The sequence below is a fragment of the Sphaeramia orbicularis genome, chromosome 13, assembly GCF_902148855.1.
Source record: "Sphaeramia orbicularis chromosome 13, fSphaOr1.1, whole genome shotgun sequence".
Lineage (NCBI taxonomy): Eukaryota > Metazoa > Chordata > Actinopteri > Kurtiformes > Apogonidae > Sphaeramia > Sphaeramia orbicularis.
Genome location: NC_043969.1, coordinates 48,478,265 through 48,503,915, shown reverse-complemented (window position 1 = coordinate 48,503,915; position 25,651 = coordinate 48,478,265). Strand labels below are relative to the sequence as shown.

Below are 25,651 nucleotides of genomic sequence, written 5' to 3'. Positions count from 1 at the left end.
CCTAAATTTCTCACAACTGTGAACAAATTTTATAGATACTGTCCCATGGAAGCTACAAATAAAACTGAAATGAATCCCCAGAATGGAAAACACATCAAAAAAGAAATGATGTTAAAATGTACTTTGGCGTCTCCATTAACCCTCCGGTATCTCGCCCATAGTCCTTTACCACCAAAAGTGCATAATCTTTGCAGTACTGCAGAAATGTCAATTTTTTTTTCATACAGTTAAACTTTTTTTTTTTTTAAATGTTGTATTTCATCACCTTGAGCCATAAACAAAAATCCCAAAAACTTGAACTGAAAACCAAGTGTATGACATGTCAGAACTAAAATATCAAAACTGAAACATCATTTAGCACCAAAATACACACTGGTCTGTACGTCTTTGATCATTTATCAGTTCATTATTAGACTCTGATGTACATTTGGTCATGACCATGATGTTGAACACGTGTTTGACTGTGAACGCCACATTAAATGTTCAACATCTGTAGCACAAAACCATCACAAGTGTAGTTTCTTCAACTGCAAAAAAGAAATAATTACCAGCAAAGTCCAAATCTTCCTGCTCAGCTAACATTTATTTTATTTTATGGCCTAAAACACCAGTGAATTTTCAGTATTTTACAAAGCGCGCTGCATTATGGGAATGTACGAGTGTCCCAGATGTACCATGAATCCAAAATAAAACAAAACCAGCCAAAAATCTATGTCTGTTGGTGTGTTTCTGTGCAAAGGTTCTCGGTCACGGAGTCACATGAGGGTCCGACAGATAAAAATACCCCCCAGGTCCTGGAGCACACGGTCACAGCGTGACCCCCCCCCCCCCCCCCCCCCTTAACCCCCCACTGCTCCAGCCCAACGCTAAATATAGAAGTTTTCCATTCGGTGGCAAAGTCACTTTACAGGACACACAGTTGTATTGTCATCACTTTAGGGGACGCACTGACTTCCATTCATGTCCTGCAGATCAACCATAAACACAACCAGACCCAGACCTTCAACAGGACTTAACCCCCAAGACCCATAGGACGGACGGACGACCAACAAACCACAGGAAGTCAGACACAGGACACGCAACAAGGACACAAAACCTCCATATGGAGCAGTTACTACAACATAATTCATATCCACACTTGGACCTATGAGTAAACTGAGGTCAGTAGAACCCGACAACAAACCAGAGTAACATCTGGTCCATCAAACCCAACAAGAACCAGCCATCGATGTGTTTACTGACACTTTAACTTGTGGTAGTTTTATTGATATTTCTTTGTGCGAACTGACCATTAACATTACCGACGTCCTGTTGTAAGGAGGCATTACCGCACATGCCCATTGTCGTGTAACATTTACTGCTGCAGGTGGGAGACATCTTTGGTCCCTTTGACGCTCTTCCACACTGTCCTCTGACATGTTGAATTTATTTCTCTGTTCTCCCTAATCTATGCAGTGGAGCTTCGTCAAGTACATGCGCACAGAGTCAAGCCAAAGTCAGAGATCGAGCAGAATTTGAGCTGCATAAAGTGTTTATTCATACACAAAATAAACACTGAGCTGATATTTGCAGAAACAACAGACTTTTTTGCTGGGCGAGACCATTTTTATTTGCCCAAAAATAGGTTGGGTTCTAGCTATAGACCACACCCCTTTTTACCATATTTAGAACATTATTCTAGTCACATTAGAGCCCGCCTTTTTGGCTTTTGTCCATGACAGGGTACATTTTTACTGGTCTCTATCTAGAGTGGACAGCATATATACAGGGTGTACCAAATATTGTATACACACTTTAAATAACTGTAAAGTAGGTGTTTATTAAAATTCATTTAATTTTCACAATGTAATAGAATTTTTACAAACATCCTTTTATTGTTGTGTCTGTTCCTCCTGTTCTCAAACTGACGTCCGTTCTGGTCCAGACTCTGCTGACAACGCCAAGCAATGGAATCGCACACATCACCAAACATTTCCCGTGGTATTTGCGTGCATTCACGTTCAATGGCTGTTCTCAATTCAGCGACTGTTGCAGGTCTCATAGTGTAGACTTTTGCCGTGTTCCCACTATGTGGTACCAGTTTGACTCGACTCGACTTGGCCTTTTTGCGTTTACATTACGAAAAGGGACCTGGAATCTGGTGCCCGGTACTAGTTTTTGGGTATCACCTTCGTTGAGGTTCCAAGACTGGGGAACAGATACAAAAACCTGATGTGTAAACACTGCAGACCACTGATTGGTCAGAGGGAAGTTTACAGTAAATATAGCAGTAGATTAATCCACATGATGACAGCCCACAAAACTACACCATGGTTGGTCGAGGAGATTAAGTGGCCGACGTAAAAATTCAGCATGAGCTTGACGAGACAACAGGCAACGAACGGGTTTATCTGCAACTCTGAGCAGATGACACAGAAGTAACGTGCTGCATCGCTATGACCTCCAGGTACTGTAAAGTCTGTGGTATCCTATAATGGAAACGGTCTCCAGGAATAGGACCTGGTACCAGAGTCGAGTCGAGCTGATTCCACGTTGTGGAAACGCGGCATTTGTCTTTTAGGTATCCCCATAAAAACAGTCTAGTGGTGTGAGGTCTGGTGAACGCAGAGGGTATTCAACGAAACCCCTCCGTCCAATCCACCTGTTTGTCCAGTTCACCAGACTATCACAGAACTAGACTGTTTTTTATGTGGATCCCTAAAAGACAAAGTCTACGCTATGAGCCCTGGAACAGTCGCTGAACTGAGAGCAGCCACTTGAACGTGAATGCACACAAATACCAAGGGAACTGTTTGGTGATGTGTGCGATTCCATTGCTTGGCGTTGTCAGCAGAGTCTGGACCAGAACGGACGTCAGTTTGAGAACAGGAGGAACAGACAAAACAATAAAAGGATGTTTGGGAATTCAATTGCATTTTGAAAATTAAATGAATTTTAATAAACACCTACTTTACAATTATTTAAAGTGTGTATACATTTTTTGAGACACCCTGTACAAATGCAACTATTTCCCAGTATTAGTTTATCAAATATAATTATGGAACTTTTTCCAAGAATGTGTAAATTATGCTGCATTCCAGGCAACCCGTAACTCGTGTTTTTCCAACCTTCTACTGGTGAAAAGGCACTGGAATGTCAGTCAAACCTGTGACTTCCCACCTGTGAACTCGAACTAGATCCATGTTCTCCCAGTTCCGAGTTCTGACATCATGTAGCAATGGCAGCCCCCCTGGATGTGGTGTTTATGCAAATTGTTTATTAAAATAAGGTATTGTTCTGATATTATTTCTCTGCACATGTTCTGCATAATCAGCAGCTGCTCTAGCGTTAACTAGTTTTCAGTCCAATAACTCCAAAGTCCAAAATAACTCCAAAGTCCAAAAGCAAGAATAACTTAATGCTAAATACGTATCCAAACATACAAATAACATAACATAAAAGGTAGACCAGCTTCTCTGCCTTATGCGTTGTTTTTCCTCCTCTGTTTCCCTCAAATAAGCAAAGAACAAACACCTCTGGCGATAGAAATGACTGTAAAAGAGCCTAACATATGGTCCGTCATGTTGGTTTGTTTACATCTAACGCCCACAATTCCTTGCGCTCAGGCAGTTTGGCTTGACTTGCCTGGAACGTTACAAAGTCATGAGTCGTGGTTTGAAGTGGTGACTTCCGAGCTCAAAAACTGGCCTGGAACACAGCATTATTTCCCAGAATGTCCAAAATTTCCACTCACATGTACTTTTTGTCCACCACGTTTTGAAAACTTTCCATGAGCGCTGGTGTCTTTTTGTAGTGGTTCTCCCAGGAAAAAAAAGTCAGCTACTCTGGTCTGATCTTCACATTACACTAAGAAGAACTTCTGGCATGCAAATGAACACAGGTTAAATACTTCTGAAAACAAATTGAATACTTTTGATTAAAATACTGGTTTCTGACACCACACCATGTAAAACTCATTCAGTCCGAATAGTGCTTTTGAACGTCTGCGACTTCTCGAACGCAGGTAAAAACATTCGACTGAGCAGGAAATCAGGCCAACGATGCAATTACTGTGTTTTATAGTCTCATAAAACATTTAAATAACCATCGATTAATTGTTGCCAGTGGGATTAAACGGCTTAAGGTGTGAAATACGGTTTTTCTTTCAAGGCTTCATTAAATGAGGTCATGTGCTGCCGTGATGTGAGAATGTAAAGGTTTGACGGTTTTCGTGTTGAAACATCGGTGAAAACTGACTCGACCTTTTCTGACTTAATAAAAACCAGTTTATTTACACGAACGAAGCCAGACTCGAGGAAAATGACTCCTGACTATTTTTAGACAGATGTGACCATGGCGTCCACGGGTCCACAGTGGCGTCCCCTCATCCTCGGCGGTGGTGGATGGTGGGGGGGGTATGGGTGGGGGGGTCTACCACTGCTCTCCCCCTTGTCATCCTCCCTCATGCTCTGCCAGTAATCCCTCACTGCTTGAGAAAAACGGCGGCTAAATTTAGCAGCAGATTTATCATGCAGCAGGAAAAGCTGCAGCGAAGCAGACAGGCCGCCGGAGAGGAAGTGAGTTTGCATAGACGAGAGGGAGAGAAATGGCGAGACGGACGGAGAGAGATGGACAGAAGCGGTCAGGACCAATCAGACGACTCGGGTCAGAGCGGACGCCACGGAAACGAAGACACTGACAACCACAGAGAAACGAAACAACCAAGAATGACTGAGAACTGGGAGGTTGTAGAGAAGCAGACATAGAAAGGTGAAGCCCCGCCCCCTCCTGAGGTGCATCATGGGACTGTATTAAAAAAAAAAGCACAATGACTGAGCAGTCATTCAGTCCATCATTTACTCACATGATGTTTGTCAGTTCACACATAATTTTCCAACTGAATAAAGTAGAGTTTGTTGTAAAACTGTTGAAGAATTAGACTGAAAATCTGTAAAGACCGGACCCGTTAGACCGGACCAGAACCATTAAGCCAGACCAGAACCATTAAACTAGACAGGAACCATTAAACCAGATCGGAACCATTAAACCAGACCGGAATTATTAAACCAGACTAGAACCGTTGAGCAAGACCAGAACGGTTAAACCAGACAGTAACCCTTAAACCAGACTAGAACTGTTAAACCAGATCAGAATCGTTAAGCCAGACCGGAACCAATAAACCAGACCAGAACCGTTAAGCAAAACCGGAACTGTTAAACCGGACTGGAACCAATAAACCAGACCAGATCCATTAAACCAGACCAGAACCATTAAACCAGACCGGAACCTTTAAACCAGACCAGATCCATTAAACCAGACCAGAACCATTTAACCAGACCGGAACCTTTAAACCAGACCAGATCCATTAAACCAGACCAGAACCATTTAACCAGACCGGAACCTTTAAACCAGACCAGAACCATTAAGCCAGACCGGAACCTTTAAACCAGACTGGAATTATTAAACCAGACCAGAACCGTTAAGCAAGACTGGAACAGTTAAACCAGACCGAAACAGTTAAGCCAGACCGGAATTATTAAATGGAATTATTAAGCCAGACCAGAACCATTAACACCCCCACTCCCCCCACCCCCCTCTGCTCTTACAAGTCACCCCCACCCCTCTCCATGGATCCGTCCATACCTCTGAATTCCGATCTACAGATGCGACTTTTCACTTATTTTGATTCGTGTTCTAAGTAACCTCGGGCTGGTACGAACAGCTGATTACAGTCGGACTGATGTCAGGCTAGCAGCCCACGAAAGTTTGCTTTGAACGCTGTAATCTGTGCATTTCATTATTATGTTTGTCGGCGGAACAGCCCCAGTTCATACCTACACTACGAACAAAAAGTTAAGGATATTTCTGGGTTTTTTTTTTGTCTTTTTTTTGTCATTTCTGCCATTTGTAAATAATAATAATAATGGATTGGGTTTATGTAGCGCCTTTCTAGACAACAAAAGCGCTTTACATTATTGACCCATTAAATAAAACTATGTCTGGTCATCAGAAAAATGTGTTTCAATTCTGGCTCTGACTTTGTTTCCTGTACCATTTGCTCCAAACCTCTGAGAATGCATGATTCATGCTCGAAGAGGGGTATGCACAGAGGAGGGAGGGGGGAGGGACAAATGACAGTTGAGTTTGACTGACATATCACCGTTCAATCATTTCGATGGGGTGGTTAAAATGATTGGATGGTGTTTTTTTCAGTTCTGTCCATTCCACAGGTGATTAAAAGTTTTTATCTTTGTGTTAAAACATTTAATTAATCGGTTGTAATCGGGGTGTGAAGGGGATTTTAAGTGATACATTAGTTCTAAAACACTAACACTACCCCTCTCTCGCTCTCTCTCTGTCTTTCACACACACACACACACACACACACACACGCTGTATAATAGAGGAATAGAACCCAGGAGTTGGACATTGAAAGTATGTAAAGTTTCACTTTCGTTTCATGCCAGCTTTAATCACGTTAGTTATGGACTGGTATATAACTGCCCCCCCACAAAAAAATAAATAAATAACACCCCCCCCCCCCTGTGTTTTTGACAAATACACAAAGTGGCCTAAACAGTTTGTTCTCTGTCCTAAAATAAATAATTTGGTTTATTTTGTCGTCAATGTTGCTCTTCAGTTTGTTTCAACAGAATACCAGTTTGTCCTCTTCGTAATGTTGCACTTCATGTGGAATTTTTTTGTTGTTGTTATTTTTCTGCAGAATGTGAACTGACAGAACTGGGATTACATTTTTATTGTTTGTTCAAAACTACCTTTCAGGGAAAAGTGCAATACTAATGTTTAAAATACATTTAGTAATATTTTATTTATTTTATTTTCTATTTCATTTATAGCAGCAGAATCATATTATTCCTGTTTTTCTATATTCTATTGTCTCCAAAAACTGGGGGGAAAATGTTCAAAAATTCATAAATGAATTGAAGACATTTTGAGGGATTTTCTTTCTTTCCGTGCCGAACTGAAAAAAAAAAAAAAAAAAAGCGAACCGTGGCTTTCAAAACCGAAAACATACCGAACTGAAAATTTTGTGAACCGTTACAGGCCTAATGTATATATACTGTTCAATTGTTCAAACAATTAAAAAAAAAAAAAAAAAAACTTCACAAACTCAACCACATCTTAACATTCCATCATGTTTCAGCTCATGCAGGAGCAATCAACAGCTGTAGATCCATCAGGTCTGCAGATTCAGAACCAGAACCAGAGGACGTTCAAAGACCCAAGACCCAAACAAACAAAACAAACCTAAATCCACCTCAGTCCGACAGAAACGCTAATAAAACCATGAGTCTCACCTTGGGCTGAGCTCGTCGGGGGAAGGCGACTTTAGGGTCAATCTGAAGGAAAAAAACAGAAGAATAACAATAACAACAAAACACCAGGTTACAATGAGTTCAAATGAAACTACAGCAGGGGTGTCGAACACGTGGCCTGTGGGCCAAAACCAGCCCGTCAAAGGGTCCAATCCGGTCCTTCAGTAAAAAAAATTAAACTGAAGATATTAACAATCAGCTGTTCAAAGTGTTTTAGTTCAGGTTTCAGATTTAGACCAATATGATCTAAAGCAGAACAACAACATAATAACCTATAAATAATGACTATATATGTTCTTCTTGGTTTTAATGTGAAAAAAATAACATTACACTGTGAAAATATTTACAATAACAAACTATCCTTTAACAATAAAACATGAATAATCTAAACAAATATGAACAACTTATTTTAATTCTAAACTCCAACATTTTAATAATTGTTTAAGCCACAAAATGTTACGATATTCATGTCTCCTTTTGCCTTTTTATGGCTTATTTTTAGTCAAGATATGAGCAAAGGCACCAAAAAATTGACTGATGTGTCGTTTTATATAATTTCACTGACACATGTTTTAATATTGAAAAAACTTTTAATCCTTTGAAGACTTTTAACTGTTGGATTTCTGGACAGTTTTATCACATTCTGACCAAACAGAAAAGTCTCAAACCATAAATAATCCTCTTAACGTCAGAACTCAGATGACACACGTTTGTCACAACATGAAACTGAAATAAAAAAGAAATTTAAAAAGTATTAAAGTATGACACATACATTATCGCAGAAAACATTCTTCTTTTGTCACTTCGTGTAAATTCATTAACAACCGTCTGGTTTCTCCAGCTTTCAATCAGGACCAAGAATCAGCCTTAAAACTGTACAGAAATATGGATTTTACATAGTGATAATTATCAGAACCCACTGATATGAACATGTCTTAATGTTTGGTCCTGGTTTCAGTGGAAAACAGTGACATCTGTGTATTTACGAAAGAGTTTCAGACTTAATGCTTTTGATTTGTTTTACTGTTTTTAGATGTTTCTATCCTATCTACCCTATTATTTTATATCTGTATCAGTTTTAGTATATTTTTATTTTCATTCTTATTTTTACTGTTTACTATTTTACTGGTGTTCTAATAGGGTCTGTTTTTAATATATATATTTGGTAGATATTTATTTAGAGCTTTATATCTATATTTGTTGTATTGATAATTTATTTCCTTTATTTACACGGAGCGACTGCAACACAACACAATTTCCCCTGGAATTAATAAAGTATTCTGATTCTTATTATTTTACTAAATTCTGTATTTTATTCATGTCTTTGAATGGCACACTGGGCAGTTTGTGTCGGAGACAAGGTAAGAACAGCGTCGTCCTTTTTAACAGTAAGAACGAAATGTCAAAACATTCAGAACACATTAAGTAGAATAAAAGGTCAAAGGGTTCAGACTAGGAGAAAAAGTCTGTCTAACACATTAAAGGAGGTTTTATTAAAGAAAAGACAACACTGAAGGGTGAGTAGAACCAGAACCAACATGCAGATGGGTTCTGCATGTGGTTCTATATGTGGTTCTATATGTGGTTCTACATGTGGTTCTACATGTGGTTCTATATGTGGTTCTACATGTGGTTCTATATGTGGTTCTACATGTGGTTTTACATGAGGTTCTGCATGTGGTTCTGCATGTGGTTCTATATGTGGATCTACATGTGGTTCTACATGTGGTTTTACATGAGGTTCTGCATGTGGTTCTGCATGTGGTTCTATATGTGGATCTACATGTGGTTCTACATGAGGTTTTACATGAGGTTCTGCATGTGGTTCTGCATGTGGTTTTACATGTGGTTGTCCATGTGAACGTACTGTTTTGGAGTCCAGCTCGTGGTGAGGATGAGCGAGGACTTTATCGACGCTGGAACTTTCTGTGAAGGTGATGAAGCCAAAGCCCCTGCAGACAAACACAAACCAGATGAAGGACGCAGGACGTACTGGTTCTGCTATCTAGTCCACAGGTGTCAAACATGCGGCCCGGGGGCCAAATCCGGTCCGCCAAAGGGTCCAATCTGGCCCATAAAATGAATTTGTGAAATGCAAAAATTACACTGAAGATATTATCGATCAACAGTGTAAAAACCATTTTAATTCAGGTTCCACATACAGACCAGTTAGATGTCCACTGGGTCAGAACAGTAAAATGTTCTAATAACCTACAAACGATGACAACTGCAGAGTTTATCTTTGTTTTAGAGTAAAAAATAAAACTACATGAAAATGTTTATATTAACAAACTATCCTTTTTACAAAAATGTGAATAACCTGAACAACCTGAAATGTCTTCAGAGAAGTAAATGCAATTTGTTGCTAAATGGTTTGTGTATTTGTAATTGTAATGTAAGTTGTAATGCACATGTGTAAATGATCAACTGAGGCAGAATATTGTTAAAATTCCACTTGTTTTTCTTAAGACATTTAAAGTTCATGTTATTCAGATTTTTAAGGAAACGTTGTAGATGTAAACATTATCATCATGTAATTGTACTTTTTTCATTGTTCTTATTTTACTGGTCTGGCCCACTGGAGATCATACTGGGGTGAATGTAGCCCCTGAACTAAAATGGGTTTGACACCCCTGCTTATAAATGATCTGAGAAATCGATTTGGCTCAATTTCCTTCAGGATTAATGAGGTCTGATCTGATCTCATTATTATTTAATCATCATATGTGATTTACAGCCTCATTATGGAGTGTCCTCAGCAGCTCTTTTGGTCCATTTTAACGCCATTTAACCTTTAGATCTGGATTAAATCCTGCAAATTCACAGTTTTCTCTAATATGCACTGTAAAAAAACAAAACAAACAAAAAAAAACGTAAAAAAAACGGTATTATTCCGGCAGCAGGGGTGCCAAAAAAAATGCTGTTAAATAACAGAAAATAACCATCTCATAAAAATACGGTAATTTTCCATAATTAAAATATATTTTTTTGCCCTAAATTTTACGTGAGATTTTGCATATTTTTTTACTTTGTAATGTTTAATAAAGAATATTTACATGCATTAAAACAATCAAATTACATATATATATATATAATTTTCAATGAGACTAAGTTGTACAATCCACTGATAAAAACTGTATTTGGACAGTTTCTCATTGCTTATTCATGTTATACAAATACATTTATTCTACATTTTCATTGTGAAACCTCCTGTAATTACACAAGATATTTGTCAATTAACAAACAAGTCTGGTTAAACTTACAGAACAAATACTTCTTTTACGGTTAATTGTTAGTAATTTTATCTCGTTTTATTATTTTTTTACAGTATTAAACTTTTAATTAACAGTTTAATCTCATAAATAGAAAAGAAATATTTGTGAAATTATGATATATTTGCAAATGTATTTTTGAATTTTTCTGTGAAAAGAAAACAAATTTCTTTAACCATAAAATTTCCATTTTTTTTTTATTCACAGTTACAGTTTTTTCATGTTATTTTACATTTGACGTGTAAAATCAGTCTGTTTTTGTGACGTCATTGATATTTTCCCGTATCTTAAAAATACAGGAAAAATCTCCAAAATAAACGGTAAAAATTCTGTTAAATTACAGGGTTTTTTTACAGTGTGTGATGTGTTGTTTTACCTGGAGCGTTTGGTGGTCGGGTCTCTCATGACCATACATTCTCTGATTTCTCCAAATTTGTTGAAATAATCTCTGAGGTTGTCTGAAAAAGAGACAAAAGGATTGAACTGGTGAAGGTCAGGTGCAGGTGGGATGGAGGACCAGCTGGTCCTGGACCTCCTCACATGGGGTCTTACCTGGGGACGTCTGCCAGCTGAGGCCGCCCACAAACATCTTCCTGCAAAGACAAAGCAGAGAACTGAAGTCAGTCCAGATGATCGGGTGGATCCTCAGAACCAGACCCGGTCCAGAACCTCCTCCTACAGAGAAGAACCAGACCAGACCTATAGTAGACCCGGATCTACAAAACCCAGAGGAGGTCTGGATCCATGTGAGGGTTCAACAAAACAACAGTGGAAAGAATTATAGATGAAAACTGTTCAGAGAATCTGGTTCAAACCTAGATCAGTCCGACCCAAAAGCTAAAGCTCTGCTTTTCTGAATGAAGTTCCAAATAAAACAGTAAAAGAGAAACAAACACTGGAAACGAAAAGTAAACTACAGACAAACACTGGAAAAAAAACAAACAAACAAAAAAAACAAGACAAAATAAATAAACTAGAGACAAACATGAAATAAAACTAAACCAGAGACAAAAACTGAAACAAACAAACAAAAAACCCCAAGAAAATAAAAATAAAATAAACCAGAGACAAACATGAAATAAAAACTAGACCAGACACAAAAACTGGGGGAAAAAAACAAACACGAAATAAAAACTAAAACAGATGAAAACTCAAACAAAAAAAACCCCAAGAAAACATAAATAAATAAATAAATCAGAGACAAACACGAAATAAAAACTAAACCAGAGACAAAACTGAGACAAACAAACAAACAAACCAAAAGCTAAACCCCATTTAAAAAAAAAAAAAATCACAGCCAAACATATAATCCAACCGGACCCACAGTCACCGGATCCGGTAAAAATCCTCCTCATTTTCATCTAAATCTGTCAAACACGGATGAACGGCGGAGTTCCGTCTCTGGATCCGCGGATGGATGCACCGTGGAGGGGGGGGGGGGGCAGGCCCGGTGGTACCCCCCCCCCCCCCCCCCTCCTCCTCTCCTTCCAGAGGTGACACCGAGCCGCCGTCGCCTCCGGTGCACCGACGGCCGGACCGGCTCTCCCCTTACCCCGGGTCGTGCTGCGGATCCGCGGGGCTCCGGGCTCCTCCGTCCGCCTCCATGTCTGCGTCCCCGGCTGCAGGCGCTGAGTCGCGGATCCACGCGCACCGGCGGGTCGGTGTGCGGCTCGGAGCGGAGCGGGGCGGCGGTGAACCGGAGCCGGGGACGCGGAGCCCCGTCACACGTGGATCGACTCGGTCCGTGGCCCCGCCTCCGAGCCCTTCACGATGACGTCATGGCCGCGACACGCCCCCCCAGGAGCCGTGTGCTTGTGTCACGTGACGCGTTCGATTAAACGTCAACCTGTGATCGCGATAAACGTCACGTCGGTTTTTCTGTCCGGTTTAAAGGAGGATTTTATAGATTTGTTAATTTTATTTATTTACTTTATTTATTTATTATTTGTCTATCCTGCTTTGTGTCTTTAAATCTATGCATTATTTTCTTCAACTTATTTGTTCAAATGCTTTTTCCTTTTTGACGTCTTGTTGTTTGTTCAAAATGTATGTATTGTATACTCATATATGTTCAATAAAGTTGGAAATAAGATACGATACGATGAGATAAGATATGATAAAATAAAATAAGATGAAATGAGATAAGATAAAATAAAATAAGATAAATGAAGGAGATAAAATAAAATAAGATAAGATGACTTAAAATAAGATAAGATGAGATAAGATAAAATAAAATAAGAAAAGATAAGATAAAATAAGATAAGATGACTTAAAATAAGACAAGATGAGATAAAATAAGATAACATGACTTAAAATAAGATGAGATAAGATAAAATAAGATAAGAAAAGATCAGATAAACTAAGATAAGATAAGACTTTCTTTATCCCACCATGAGGACATTTCCCAGTTAACAGCAGCAACAAACAATAAGCAATCGAATAATAATAACAGTAATTATAACCAGTGCATTGACTCGTGTGGATCCACAGGTTCTAGATGTGGTAGTTTTTATGCTGTTGTTTATTTATTTATTCATGCTGTACCACATTTGTCCAGCAGTCACCACCAGAGTGTTCTGGCCATAGCAACATGACTGTAAGGCTGATGTGTTCTAAAAGTACTAAAATCTGCCAAAATATTGGTCTGATCAACTTTCCATTTTCACGAGTCTGTTCATTAACCAAAAATACATGAGACAAACTGTAGCAGCCAGCTCTGTACAGAGTTAGTGTGACACACACACACACACACACACACACACACACACACTTCTCTAACATAGTGGTGTTGTAAACAGGCTCAGTGACAGCGGTTTGTTGTGATGATGTCTGACTGTGGTGGAAACAGCTGGGGGCGGCGGCGGACTCAAAGTGAGAGCTCAATTAACGCTGGTTTGTCTCTTCGTCAGTACCCCCCCCCCCCCCATACCCCCCCTTCTCTGAGACAGAACATGACCTTTAGACTCCGCCTTGAAAGAACAATTTCAACTGTCATTTACCAATTTGTGTTGGTTTGTGTGAAGGTCAACATGTACGGCGTAGAACACATCGGTACAAACGAGTCCATGTGTCGTCATCATCGTCATCATCATGGTGTCCACCTGGAGGATCAGCGCCACTGTGTGGAGGAGGTGCAAGTATCAGAACCAGAGGCTGAAAGGTGGCGTCCATTCAGCCAAAAGCTCAAACACAAACCATAAACCACTGAGTAAATAGTTCAGCATCACATGACAATGACCTTTGACCCCCAGACCAGCACAGACACCGAGTTCTAGGACCGGTCTGGATGGTCCTCTTGGTTTCCACTGAGTCCTGGTCCATCCCTGATCCCTCAGAGTCCAGAGAATCCACAAAGCTTCTGGACTCAGTTCACATAAGACTTCATTTGGGACCAGTAAAGTCTGGACTGGACTCAGGTTCTCCACAGAGATCCAGTAGTTCTATCAGGTCTAGATGAATGCTGGTTCTGGATGTGGTCTAAGGATTCTCCACAGTAACCCAGACTCATGTGGTTCTACCAGGTCTAGAGGAATGCCAGTTCTGGATGTGGTCTAAAGATTCTCAAAAGTCTCCAGACCCATGTGGTTCTACGAGGTCTGGATGAATGCCGGTTCTGGATGTGGTCTAAGGATTCTCCACAGTAACCCAGACTCATGTGGTTCTACCAGGTCTAGATGAATGCTGGTTCTGGATGTGGTGTCCAGCTGAGTGAACATTTTTGTAACTCCATGAAAAATAGGTTCATTTAAAAAAATTCAGTTGCATTGATTTTTTTCTGCCTATAAAGGAATAAAAACACTCAGGAAAAAAAATCTTGACTCTGGTTTTGATAATTCATGCATGAAAGAGTTAAAGAACTGACCCACCTGGTGCAGAGTCCACACCTGAACTGGAGACTGGAGAGTCAGAAGAGTTGGATCCTGATGTTTGAAGAACATGTTCCTGATCAGAAGCCTGTTTGATTTTAGTTTGTATTTATTTCTGATCTCTGCTTGTTTTCTACTCACATCAAATTTTTTTTTTTTTTTTTTCTGTCAATGTGGTCAGGACTGTGTGAGGATCAGCTGAATCCAGATGATCCACATGTTAAAGCATGTCATGTAAACAGGAGTGAATGTGACTGCTTTGGTTTGTGTTGCAGTGTCCCCATGTGGACTGACAGAGAAATTCATCTAATTTTTTTTCTCCAACTCCTCAGGTGATGAAACTAAGGCAGACCACCGACAAACTAAAACTTCATGAGGTTTCACGGTTTGATTGTATTCAACACATTTTTTTTGGTTATTTTGAAGGAGTGCAGATTTAAATAAGACCAGTGGAATGTGGAAATGAAAGTTGGGGTGAAATATCCTGAAAATAATGTGAAAAAGTACATTTACCTGCTTACATTCACAAACTATCCTTTCACAAAAAATGTGAATAATCTAAACAGCCATGACCAACCTGTTATTTCTTAAGAAAAATAAGTGGAAATTTGACAAAAATGAGGCTTGACACTAATGCTGCGTTTCCACAACATGGAACCGGCTCAACTTGGGTACCAGGAGTCTGTTTCCATTACAGGATACTACCGACTTTAGAGTACCTGGTTGTCATAGCAACAGGGCATGGAACTTTCCTTGTCGTCTGCTCAGAGAGTTGCTGATAAACTCATTCATTGTGTGTTCTCCCGTCAAAGCTTATGCTGATTTTTTTTGTTGGCCACCAAAGACAGAAATGTCTGAACCTCCTGGACTGACCATGGTGTCGTTTTGGGGCTGTCATCATGTGGATTAACTTACTGGTACATTTACTGTCAACTTCTGCATCTGCTTTTTAAAAATGGCAGGTCGCTGCACATTGATAACACAATGACGCAGAGACAACTCTCTGACCAATCAGTGGTCTGCAGTGTTTACACGTCACATTTTAGTATCTCTTGGAACCTCGGTGAAGTAAATACCAAAAAACTAGTAAAAAACCAGGTACCAGATTCTAGGTCCTTTTGCGTAATGGAAATGTGAAAAGGCCGAGTGGAGCCGGTACTGGACACATGGTAAAAATGTTCTGTGCCTTCGTAGATCCACTGTGATCTGCAAGTTGAGACATAAATACGAAACTGAGAAGTTGAGATCATAATATTAAAACTGCACTTTTACTGGGACTGTAATCGATGAAAAACTGAGTTTTAATGAAAACTGCAGATGTGTGTGTAAACAGGGCCTTCAGCGCCTCCACTGCCTTAGAAAACTGGCACACTTCCACACTGACCCAACCATTTTAACTTTGTTTTATCGTTCCTTTATTGAGTCTGTTTTCTCTTTTTGCCTGGTTACATGGTTCAGTCAGACCTCAGCTGCAGAGAAACTCACTGAATCAAATAGTCAGATGGTCCAGTCGCCTGATTGGTGTGTCCCAGTCTTGTCCCGCCTCCCTGTCCACTAAACAGGTCCAGAGGATGGACTCATCAGTTCTTCATAATGACTACCGTCCTGTAGGAGGTGAATTTCAGTTCCTTTCCTCTGGACGGAGGTTTTTAGTCTCCAGGTGCAGGACACAGTGTTTATAAAAACAGCTGTGTTCCTGTCGCCGTCACTGAACTCAAAAAGAAATACTGACATTGCAGTTTATTTACTTATTTTAGTTATTTATCTTATTTCTTTGCTCTATTTATTATTATTGTGACTTCCAATTTTAAAATTTTCTGTTCTTATCCTGGTTTTTCTCCCAGACTGTTTGTATCTTCTCTGGGTTTTTATTGTTTTATTGCATCTTGTTTTTATTTATTTGATCTGATTTATTTCTTTTATTCTTTTACTTCTCCATGCTGCTATACTGATGAATGGTGGAACACTGAGCACCTTCTGTCCTGTCTGGAAGCTCGATCATGTACCTGCCGAACAGGTTCAGTGTATGTCTTGCTGTAATGCCAAAGCAATCACCTCGACTGCAAAACAAATCTACCCACAGGTACAAATAAAGTAACCTTGAACCTTACTTTTTTTACATGAAAAAAAAGAGAAAAAACTGAGTTATTATTTATTTATAGGTTATTATTTCACTGGTCCCGCCCACTTGAGATCCGATTGTGTTGAATGTGGCTCCTGAACTAAAATGAGTTTGACAGCCCTGTTCATGGACTGGTCAGTAGGTGGCGCTCTGACATGTTCTGATCCAGCAGACCAGGGTCCGGAGCAGGTCTGGGTCATTGTGGTCATTTCTCCCTGTGAACACCTTTGTGATACTGAAACCCACAGTTCCCTCTGACCTTTGTGGTCCTGCTTCATGAAACAGTCGCCGTCATTAACCGTCCTTCTGTGGTTTATGGACCTTCATATGTCTCTGAACGGCGCTCCTCTGACTGAACCGGCGGTTACAGACGGAGCAGCTGAAAGGTTTCTCTCCCGTGTGAACCCTGACGTGAATGTCTAAGTGTGACTTGACTGTGAACCTCGTGCCACATTCTAAACAACAGAACGGTTTCTCTCCCGTGTGGAGTCTCATGTGAATTTCTAAGTTTGCCTTCTGAATAAATCTTTTACCACAAACTGAACATCCGAACTGTTTCTCTCCTGTGTGCGTTGCCATGTGTATCCTGACGTCGTGTTTGTGTTTGAAACATTTCTTACAAACTGAACAACAGAAGGGTTTCTCTCCGGTGTGAATCCTCATGTGTCTCTTCAGATGTGAACTCTGGCTGAAGGTTTTACCGCAGTCGCAGCAGAGGTGTCGCTTCCTTTTACCTCCTAACTCCCTTAAACTCTCATTATTTTCCATGTTACTGTTCATGTTTTTCTGAGATGATGCGGTACCTCCTACAGAAGAACCCAACGCTCTGGCTCTTGTAACGTCCACAGAACTATTGTTGTCAAAGTTTCTTCTACTCTTGGACTTAGAAGGTCCAGCTCTTCTGTTTGAGTCCTTTCTGTGGACTGGGTTCATGTGTGGTTCTGGTCCTCCACAGTCTTCTCCATCATCTTCTGTTTCCATCTGTTCAGTTGATCTGCTGGATGGAGCCTCTGTCTTCTTGTCCACATGTGACCCAGGTTCAGGTCTCTCTGTCCAGTCTTCGCTGTCCTCAGTGTCCTCAGAGTCTTCAGTCTGTCTTTGTAAATGTCCATGTGCATGGACTCTGTTGGCAGGTTCTGGTCCTCCACAGTCCTCTCCATCTAGTCTCTGAAGGTGTGAGGACTGAGCTTCCTCTTCATGGTCTTCACTCTTCACAGGGACAGGAGTGGACGGGAACTTGGTGATATGGGCCTCCTCCATCCACTGACCGGTCCACAGCTCCTCCTGTTCCTCTTTAACATAGGCTGGATCTGGATCCTCCTGCTCCAGACTGGGGCTCTGGTCCTGATGCTCATGGGGAACCTCCTCTTTAACCACCAACAGCTGCTGGACGTCTGCAGAACTCTCTAAAACACACAGAAACGGGTTATCTGACACTGGAAGCCTGGACACTGTTTTCCCTCAAGTTTCTTTGCTTTGTTCTCTTTGTCTGAAGTTCTTCCTGTCCACAGGCTCCGCCCACCGAACATGTCAAAGGTCAAGAGTTTAACAGAATTCTAATCAAATTCAAACTACAGTTCGTATTTCAGTTTCCAGTGTGATTGTATAATTGATCTAAGGGTTCAGCTCAGCGTTTCAGGTGCTCATTCGCTAACGCTAGCTGCTAATGTTAAACACTCCAGGATGTCGACTCAGCTCTGGTGATGAAACTGAGGATTGTAATTTCCTCTTGGACTCATGACACAGAAAAAAATAACACACAGGCTCCAGAGTCTGAACTATGTGTATATATATATGTATATATATATATATGTATATATGTGTGTGTGTGTGTGTGTGTGTGTATATATATATATATATATATGTATATTCACACACACACTTTTAAACCATTAAAAGTAGTAGTAGTAGTACTCGTAATAGTAGTGGTAGTTATAGTAATAATAATAGTAGTAGTAGTAGTAATAGTAGTAGGGATAGTAATAGTAGTGATAGTAATTGTACTAGTAATAATAGTAATAGTAGTAGTAGTGATAGTAATAGTAGTAGTAATAGTAATAGTAGTGATAGTTGTAGTAGTAATAGTAGTAGTCTTTTTCTACTACTTCTTTTTTTGGATTTATTTGAAGTAACATAGCAGAGGAATGATTTTATGGTTGCGATAATAGTTGCAAAATGTGTAAAAAAAAAAAAAAAATTTAAGTTTTTTATTTTTATTTATTTATTTTTTGAAGGGGCCAAATGCAGCTCAGGAGCCACAGGTAGCCCAGCCCTGGTTTGGATGTTCAAACAGGCTACGAATCAACAGATCCATCGTTGTCATTGTTGTTGTGTGTCGTACGTTTCACACGGTTGATGCCTTTATTTGTGTTGAAAAAGGGTTGAAAAATTAACTAATAGAAGTTGTGTTTTTTCACTGTCATATTCACATCCACATAAAGACATTAAATTGAGCCTCACTGATTATCTGTGTTTACAAAGCAGCTGAAGAAACCAGAATGTGAAGCACAGGTCACATGTCAGACTCATATATCCCATAATGCACCATCTCCTTTAAAGCTGTGTACCTGACACTGATATCAGATGCATGAGGCCTTGAGGCGGTTCTCCCTCTGGACCGGTTCCCAGTTCCTCCAGTTCTTCCTGTTCCTCTGTATCGTGGGCCGGTTGTGGATCCTCCTGGTCCAGACTGGGGCTCTGGTCCTGATGCTCATGGGGAACCTCCTCTTGAACCCCTGACCCCTGCTGGACGTCTGCATCACACACTACAACACAAATAGTGCATTTACAAATATGAGTCTGGACAAATATTATTATTAAAGTTAATCGTGCATTTATATATGTGAGTCTAGAACAAACATTATTATTAAAGTTAATCGTGCATTTACAAATATGAGTCTGGACAAATATTATCATTAAAGTTAATTGTGCATTTATATATGTGAGTCTAGAACAAACATTATTATTAAAGTTAATCGTGCATTTACATATTTGAGTGTGAACAAATATTATTATTAAAGTTAATCGTGCATTTACATATATGTCAGAAGTATAACTTTACATAATCAGTTATATCTTTTTTCAACAAGTGATACTTAAAATTTGTAAACAGTTCCATGAAATACAGTTTTTAAGCTTAAAAAAAAAAAAAAAAAAGTCTATTTGAGAAATTTTAATTTTTGACACTTATATTCACTTTCGTGTGACCTCATCTGGCCTTAGAGTGAATCCATGTGGACTGTAAAGTGTGTTGGGTTCTGATGACAGTTGGGTTCGGACTCGTGAACATCTGGACCACATCTGCACACCTACAACAACACAACCCGTACCGTCCACCGCGTCGCTCCCTGGACATCGCGCATGCGCTCTTTGTTTGTCCACCGAAGACCCAGAGCCGCAGGTGAGCGTCAGCTTCAGCCGGAGCTGCGCGTGAAGAGCGAAAAAGGTGCAAAAGCAGCCGCTTCGTTTAACGTTGAACTCACACGGACGAACGTGGACGGACACGGGCCTGTGCGGACCCACCGGGGGACACCGAGCGGACGGACGCCTCTTCTTCGTGTGTGTTCTGGACAGTAGAGGTGACTTCCGGTCCACTGCTGCCCCCTGTGGCTCCAGCAGGTATGACATCACCAGCCACGGATCTGAGCCACAGTAGAAGAAGAAAAGAAAAAGAAAAAAAAGAGGAAAGTTTAGTGTCAGAACAAAACACTGTCTGGTTATCGAGACACACGAACCTTTCAAGTTAAAAAAGAAGATGATTTATTTGTTAAAACATGAAGAATTTATCGTTAACGTTCATGTAATGTTTAATTTTTGTGCCACCAAGTTTCCTCATTTCATCCTTTTTAAACTGAAACCAGTAACATCACAGCCTCCTCTGGTGAAGATCATATCAAAACTTTAAAACCAAACTGGTTTTTCATGGCTTTAGAAACGAAAAACTGTTGTCAGAAGTGGGATTCGAACCCACGCCTCCAGGGGAGACTGCGACCTGAACGCAGCGCCTTAGACCGCTCGGCCATCCTGACGATGGAAATGGCATGTTCATGGACCAAGAAAAAAATCAGACTTTTTGCAGTAACACAAGATATGCTAATGTGTTAATGTTAATGAGCATGGCTGTAGTTCTATGTATTTAGGGACCGAGCCCACGGGGAGAGGCCCTGTCCTTCACTCACACAGTTGTATTTCGTTCATTTTTAATTCTCCCGCCACTTTAAACTGGAATTTGACCCCCTAACCATGCTCAAAAACTCACCAAATTTGGCACATATGCGAAAAATTTTATAAAATGTAAAAATTAACCCTATAGGTGTCAAAATGAGCTCTCTAGCGCCCCCTAGATACACAAAAATGACCCTAGCGGCCAATAGGAATGTTGTAGGAACATGAAACAAACGCCAAAATTTTTGTCTCATTGGGCCCAAGAAATCATACACTGACACCTATGAGCTAATGCCAACAGGAAGTTCGCAATATGCCTTTCAAAATAAAATTTCTAAAACTAACTCGTATCACACCGTTTATCTTATTGGCGTCTAAATAGCACCAAAAGATAGAGTGAACCCTTCTCAAAAAAAGTGATCTCGCACTTTTTTTATAACTTAGATTTTTTTTTATAAGCCCAGAAAGTTGCGAAGTCTGAAACTGAAAATTCAGTTTGGACTTTTCCTCCACATATTATATATTAAAACGTTCACAAAACACAGCAGATAACTCCTGTGAAAAAATTTTTGAAATACGATGTACGGTTTTGGATTGACAGCAATTTATGTGAGAAATGGTGTCTGAGTGAACTGTAGTATTAACTGTATTGACTCACATGTCTGATCTATAGGAGCCATGTGACCTGAACGTGCGCATGCACACACATGCTGACAGCTGATTGGCTGAAATCTTCCTGCTCAAACAGAGTGGAGAGGCTGTTTTTTGTTAGAAAGTTTAGAAACAACTCATCATAACTCTCATATTTCTGGGGTTACAGTAACAAATTATACATCAGAATGTAGGGAAAACTCTTTTCTTTCCAAGACTGTTCACATTTTAATCTTAAAGTGTTTAGTTTTTGATCTATGGGCCTCCAAACACAACAACTGATGATTTTTCCCTCCTTCCCTCCTGTGTTGCATTTGTCTCACTCACATGTTTGACTATGGTCATGAGCTTTGGGTCATGACCAAAAGGACAAGATCCCGGATACAAGCGGTCGAAATGAGCTTCCTCCGTCGGGTGGCTGGGCGCACCCTTAGGGATAGGGTGAGGAGCTCAGTCACCAGGGAGGAGCTCGGAGTAGAGCCGCTGCTCCTCCACATCGAGAGGGGCCAGCTGAGGTGGCTCGGGCATCTGTTTCAGATGCCTCCTGGACGCCTCCCTGGGGAGGTGTTCCAGGCATGTCCCACCGGGAGGAGACCTCGGGGAAGACCCAGGACACGCTGGAGAGACTATGTCTCTTGGCTGGCCTGGGAACGCCTCGGGGTCCCCCCGGAAGAGCTGGAGGAGGAGTCTGGGTGGGGAGAGGGAAGTCTGGGCATCCCTGCTTAGACTGTTACCCCCGCGACCCGGCCTCGGATAAGTGGTGGATAATGAATGAATGAATGAATGAATGAATGAATGAACATGACATGTTTGACTAACTCCGCCTTCGTACAGTCACTGCTGATTCAGTTCTGACTTTGTTTCAACATATAGATTAAAACGTTCTATACACTTTCAAAACGCCTGATGAGCAAGAATTTTTCAGATAGGAGGTACTGTTATGGATTGACGTCAGTTTGTTTGACAGGTGGTTTTGGAGTTCATGTCTGCTCTAAAGGTCGTTAGTGATGATCAGGTGCACCTGCCATGTTTATGCTCCCATAGCAACCATGGAGAGTCCATAGCAACTGTGTGTGTGTGTGTGTGTGTGTGTGACTACTACTGCAATTACTACTATTACTACTACTACTACTATTACTGATCCAACCTGCATAATTAAAAAAAAAAAAGATTATAACTGATTCTCTCTCTCTCACTGCCACACACACACACACACACACACACACACACACACACAGTATGTTTTTTCAAAATAAAAGCCTTATTATAAATGTGAAAAGAACATAAATCTTCCCAAAAAAAACCAAGAATGGGCAGAGGGAGGTGTGACCGGTGACGGGTGGTGGCATGGGAGGGGGAACCCGGCCAGAGTGTGAGGTCCCACCCAATGCTGCTTGCAGCTTTGATTATTTATTGTTTTTAGTGGTTCTTGTTGTTGTTTTATTGTTTTTATGATGTGTAGCACATTGGAAACGTTCTTGTTCAAATGTGCTACATAAATAAAGTGGATTGGAGTGTTCTCTGGAAAATTAAATGTAGTTTCCACTGTGATTTGAACTCAAACCACAGGATTCAGAGTCCAGAGTGCTAACCATTACACCATGGAACCCTTGTCTGAATGTGCATCATGGTGTGTTCAAACACATGTAAAAATTGGAAAATGCTTAATTGTGACAAATGTTTTTGACAACGAATGTCAGAGGAAGATGCCAAAGGTGCTATTTGACACTTTTTGAAAAGAAATCTTGTCAGAAACTGTCATCATCATCACACTATCGTATATGCTCCAACAAGTTTCTTCAGTTCATGAAAGCTGCTGTTGGTGACGTAAACATCGTCAATAAAGGAGGGATTTTTCATAGAATTTCAACTAAATCACAGGTTCTACTGAGATTTGAATGTGTATCTGTCAGTATCATTATTACCTCCGCCAGGAGGTACTGTGATCACTTTGCTTTGCGTGTTTGTTTGTTAGCAACTTTACGGGAAAACTATTCCAACCATCTTGACCAAATTGTACCACAGATAGGCCTAGGCCCTGGGACCAACCCAGTAAATTTTGGGCCAAGTAGGCCAAAGTTCAAGGCCACAGCAAGGTCACAAAATCTACCATTTTCCTATCTCTCATCAATGAACAATTTTCAAAAATTCATAAAAAATTCAAAACGACTCCGATTAGCCTCCAATTTGATCCACCCGTAACTTAGAACAATATCTTGTATCTGACACAAAATCATTCACATCCACTGTGGAATGTGGACTCTGTGGACATTTACATTTAACACTGAAAATCCCTTTTACGACACATTTTTCATTGACATATGTTTCTGTCAGGTTTATATATGCTTCTATCTGGTGACCTCCGCCAAGAAGGTTATGTTTTTGCCGGGGTTTGTTTGTTTGTTGGTTAGTTAGTTAGCAAGATAACTCAAAATGTTATGGACAGATTTTCATGAAATTTTCAGGAAACGCTGACACTGGCACAAGGAACAAATGATTAAATTTAGGTGGTGATTGGGGGGGGGGGGGGGGGGGGCAGATCTGTCTTGGCAGAGGTCTGTGCTCTCTGAGTGCTTTTCTAGTTCTATCTGCTCCTCCTCCAAGTTCTTACGTTCATCCTTTTTAAAAGCATTAATTCCACCTTTGTTACTAAACAAAGGTTCGACATCAGAGTTTGGAGAAGGTGTTCTGTGACTTCAATAATTTTACAGGAAACAGTCAACAAATATGAAATCCATATTAAAAACCCTCTTATCGATGAGGAAATGGGTTCTACCATCTGAACACATTAAACCTAGATTTGAACTTGGATGGGTGGATTCAGGGTCCAAAGTGCTAACCATTACACCATCAAACCACTGCACCTGAAGTGACCATGGTATATTCAAAGACCTGTAAACAGTGGGAGATGCCAAAAGTGCTTTTGGACAATTCTTGATAACAAATCTGTCATCATCACACTATCATATTAGCTCCACCAAGGCTCAGTTCATCCTTTTTAAAAAGGAGCCAGATATGCTACAGCCTGTGACACACACCAAACATTCTAGTGAATTTTCCTGATGAAATGTTGTTAATGCAGGTTCCATCAGTCTGATTACTGGACCGTTCAGGACGGCTTGTGAAGTGAAAAGTTGTTGTCAGAAGTGGGATTCAAACCCACGCCTCCAGGGGAGACTGCCTTAGACCGCTCGGCCATCCTGACCGTATAGATGGGGCATTCAGGGACCAAAGAAGAAAATCAGAAACAGTGCATCCCATGTTCTGTTTTGGAGAGCTGTAGAACTGCACACATAAAAAACACAACTTTCTGCAGAAACACAAGACATGTTCATGTGTTCTCTGGAAAATTACCTGTAAGTTCCACCAAGATTTGAACTCAGATCGCTGGATTCAGAGTCCAGAGTACTAACCATTACACCATGGAACCAGTACACCCAAATGCACCATGGTATGTTCAAAGACGTGTAAAGGGTGGAAAATACTGAATGGTGACAAACATTTTTGACAACAAATGTCAGAGGAAGATGCCAAAGGGGCTATTTGACAATTTTTGAAAAGAAATCTTGTCAGAAACTGTCATCATTGTCATCCTCATCTTCATCCTCATCCTCATCCTCATCATCATCATCATCATCATCATCATCATCATCATCATCATCATCATCATCATCACACTATCATATTTGCTTCACCAAGTTTCTTCAGTTCATCTTTTTTAAAAAGCAACCAGTAACATCACATCCTCCTCTAGTGGAAGATCACATAACTTTGAAACAGAAACATTCAGGTTTTGCTGCTTAGATGTTTTTGTTTGTTTACTCTTCTGTCTTCTGTCCAGGACGGCTTGTGAAATGAAAACTTGTTGTCAGAAGTGGGATTCGAACCCACGCTTCCAAGGTAGAATATGATCTCAGAACGGCTGGGGAAATGTTGGAAAATATTTGACGGGAGGGCCAATCACATTCCGCCCCTCCAATATTCTCATCCAATCACTGTGGCCCATTCTCCCCTCTCTTCCAACATTTCCAACATTTGACCAATCAGGGTGGAGGAGCGCTGTCACCACAGGTTACCTCAGGCTTCTGAACTGGGATGGACGCCTTAAGGCAGTGATTTTCAACCTTAGGGTCTGGAATTCAAATGGGGTTGCCTGAAATGTCTAATAATTGATAAAAAAAAAAAAAAAAAAAAAAACAACAACAAAAAAAAAACTCACTGATAAAAAATATATGGTGAGTTGACAGAGACAATCACAAA

At 40.4% G+C, this 25,651-nt stretch overlaps 1 protein-coding gene, 2 non-coding genes and 1 pseudogene across 3 annotated transcripts; all 4 read right to left on the bottom strand.

The window, feature by feature from the left end:
* Window positions 1-12,249, bottom strand: part of LOC115431044 (RNA-binding protein Musashi homolog 2-like) — a 49,959-nt pseudogene extending 37,710 nt beyond the window's left edge.
* Window positions 12,250-16,604: 4,355 nt separating this feature from the next.
* Window positions 16,605-20,598, bottom strand: LOC115431697 (zinc finger protein 782-like). The gene is made up of 4 exons (XM_030152323.1): window positions 20,547-20,598; window positions 19,906-20,217; window positions 19,144-19,341; window positions 16,605-17,982 (listed from the first exon to the last, which is right to left on the bottom strand). Exons 1-4 carry the CDS (start codon window positions 20,596-20,598, stop codon window positions 16,871-16,873), a joined length of 1,674 nt encoding a protein of 557 aa, XP_030008183.1. The 3' UTR covers window positions 16,605-16,870.
* Window positions 20,522-20,604, bottom strand: trnal-cag (transfer RNA leucine (anticodon CAG)). Its single transcript has one exon. It is a non-coding gene; the product is annotated as a tRNA-Leu (tRNA).
* A 2,324-nt stretch (window positions 20,605-22,928) lies between these two features.
* On the bottom strand, window positions 22,929-23,000 carry trnaq-cug (transfer RNA glutamine (anticodon CUG)). The gene has a single exon. It is a non-coding gene; the product is annotated as a tRNA-Gln (tRNA).
* Window positions 23,001-25,651: the final 2,651 nt, after the last annotated feature.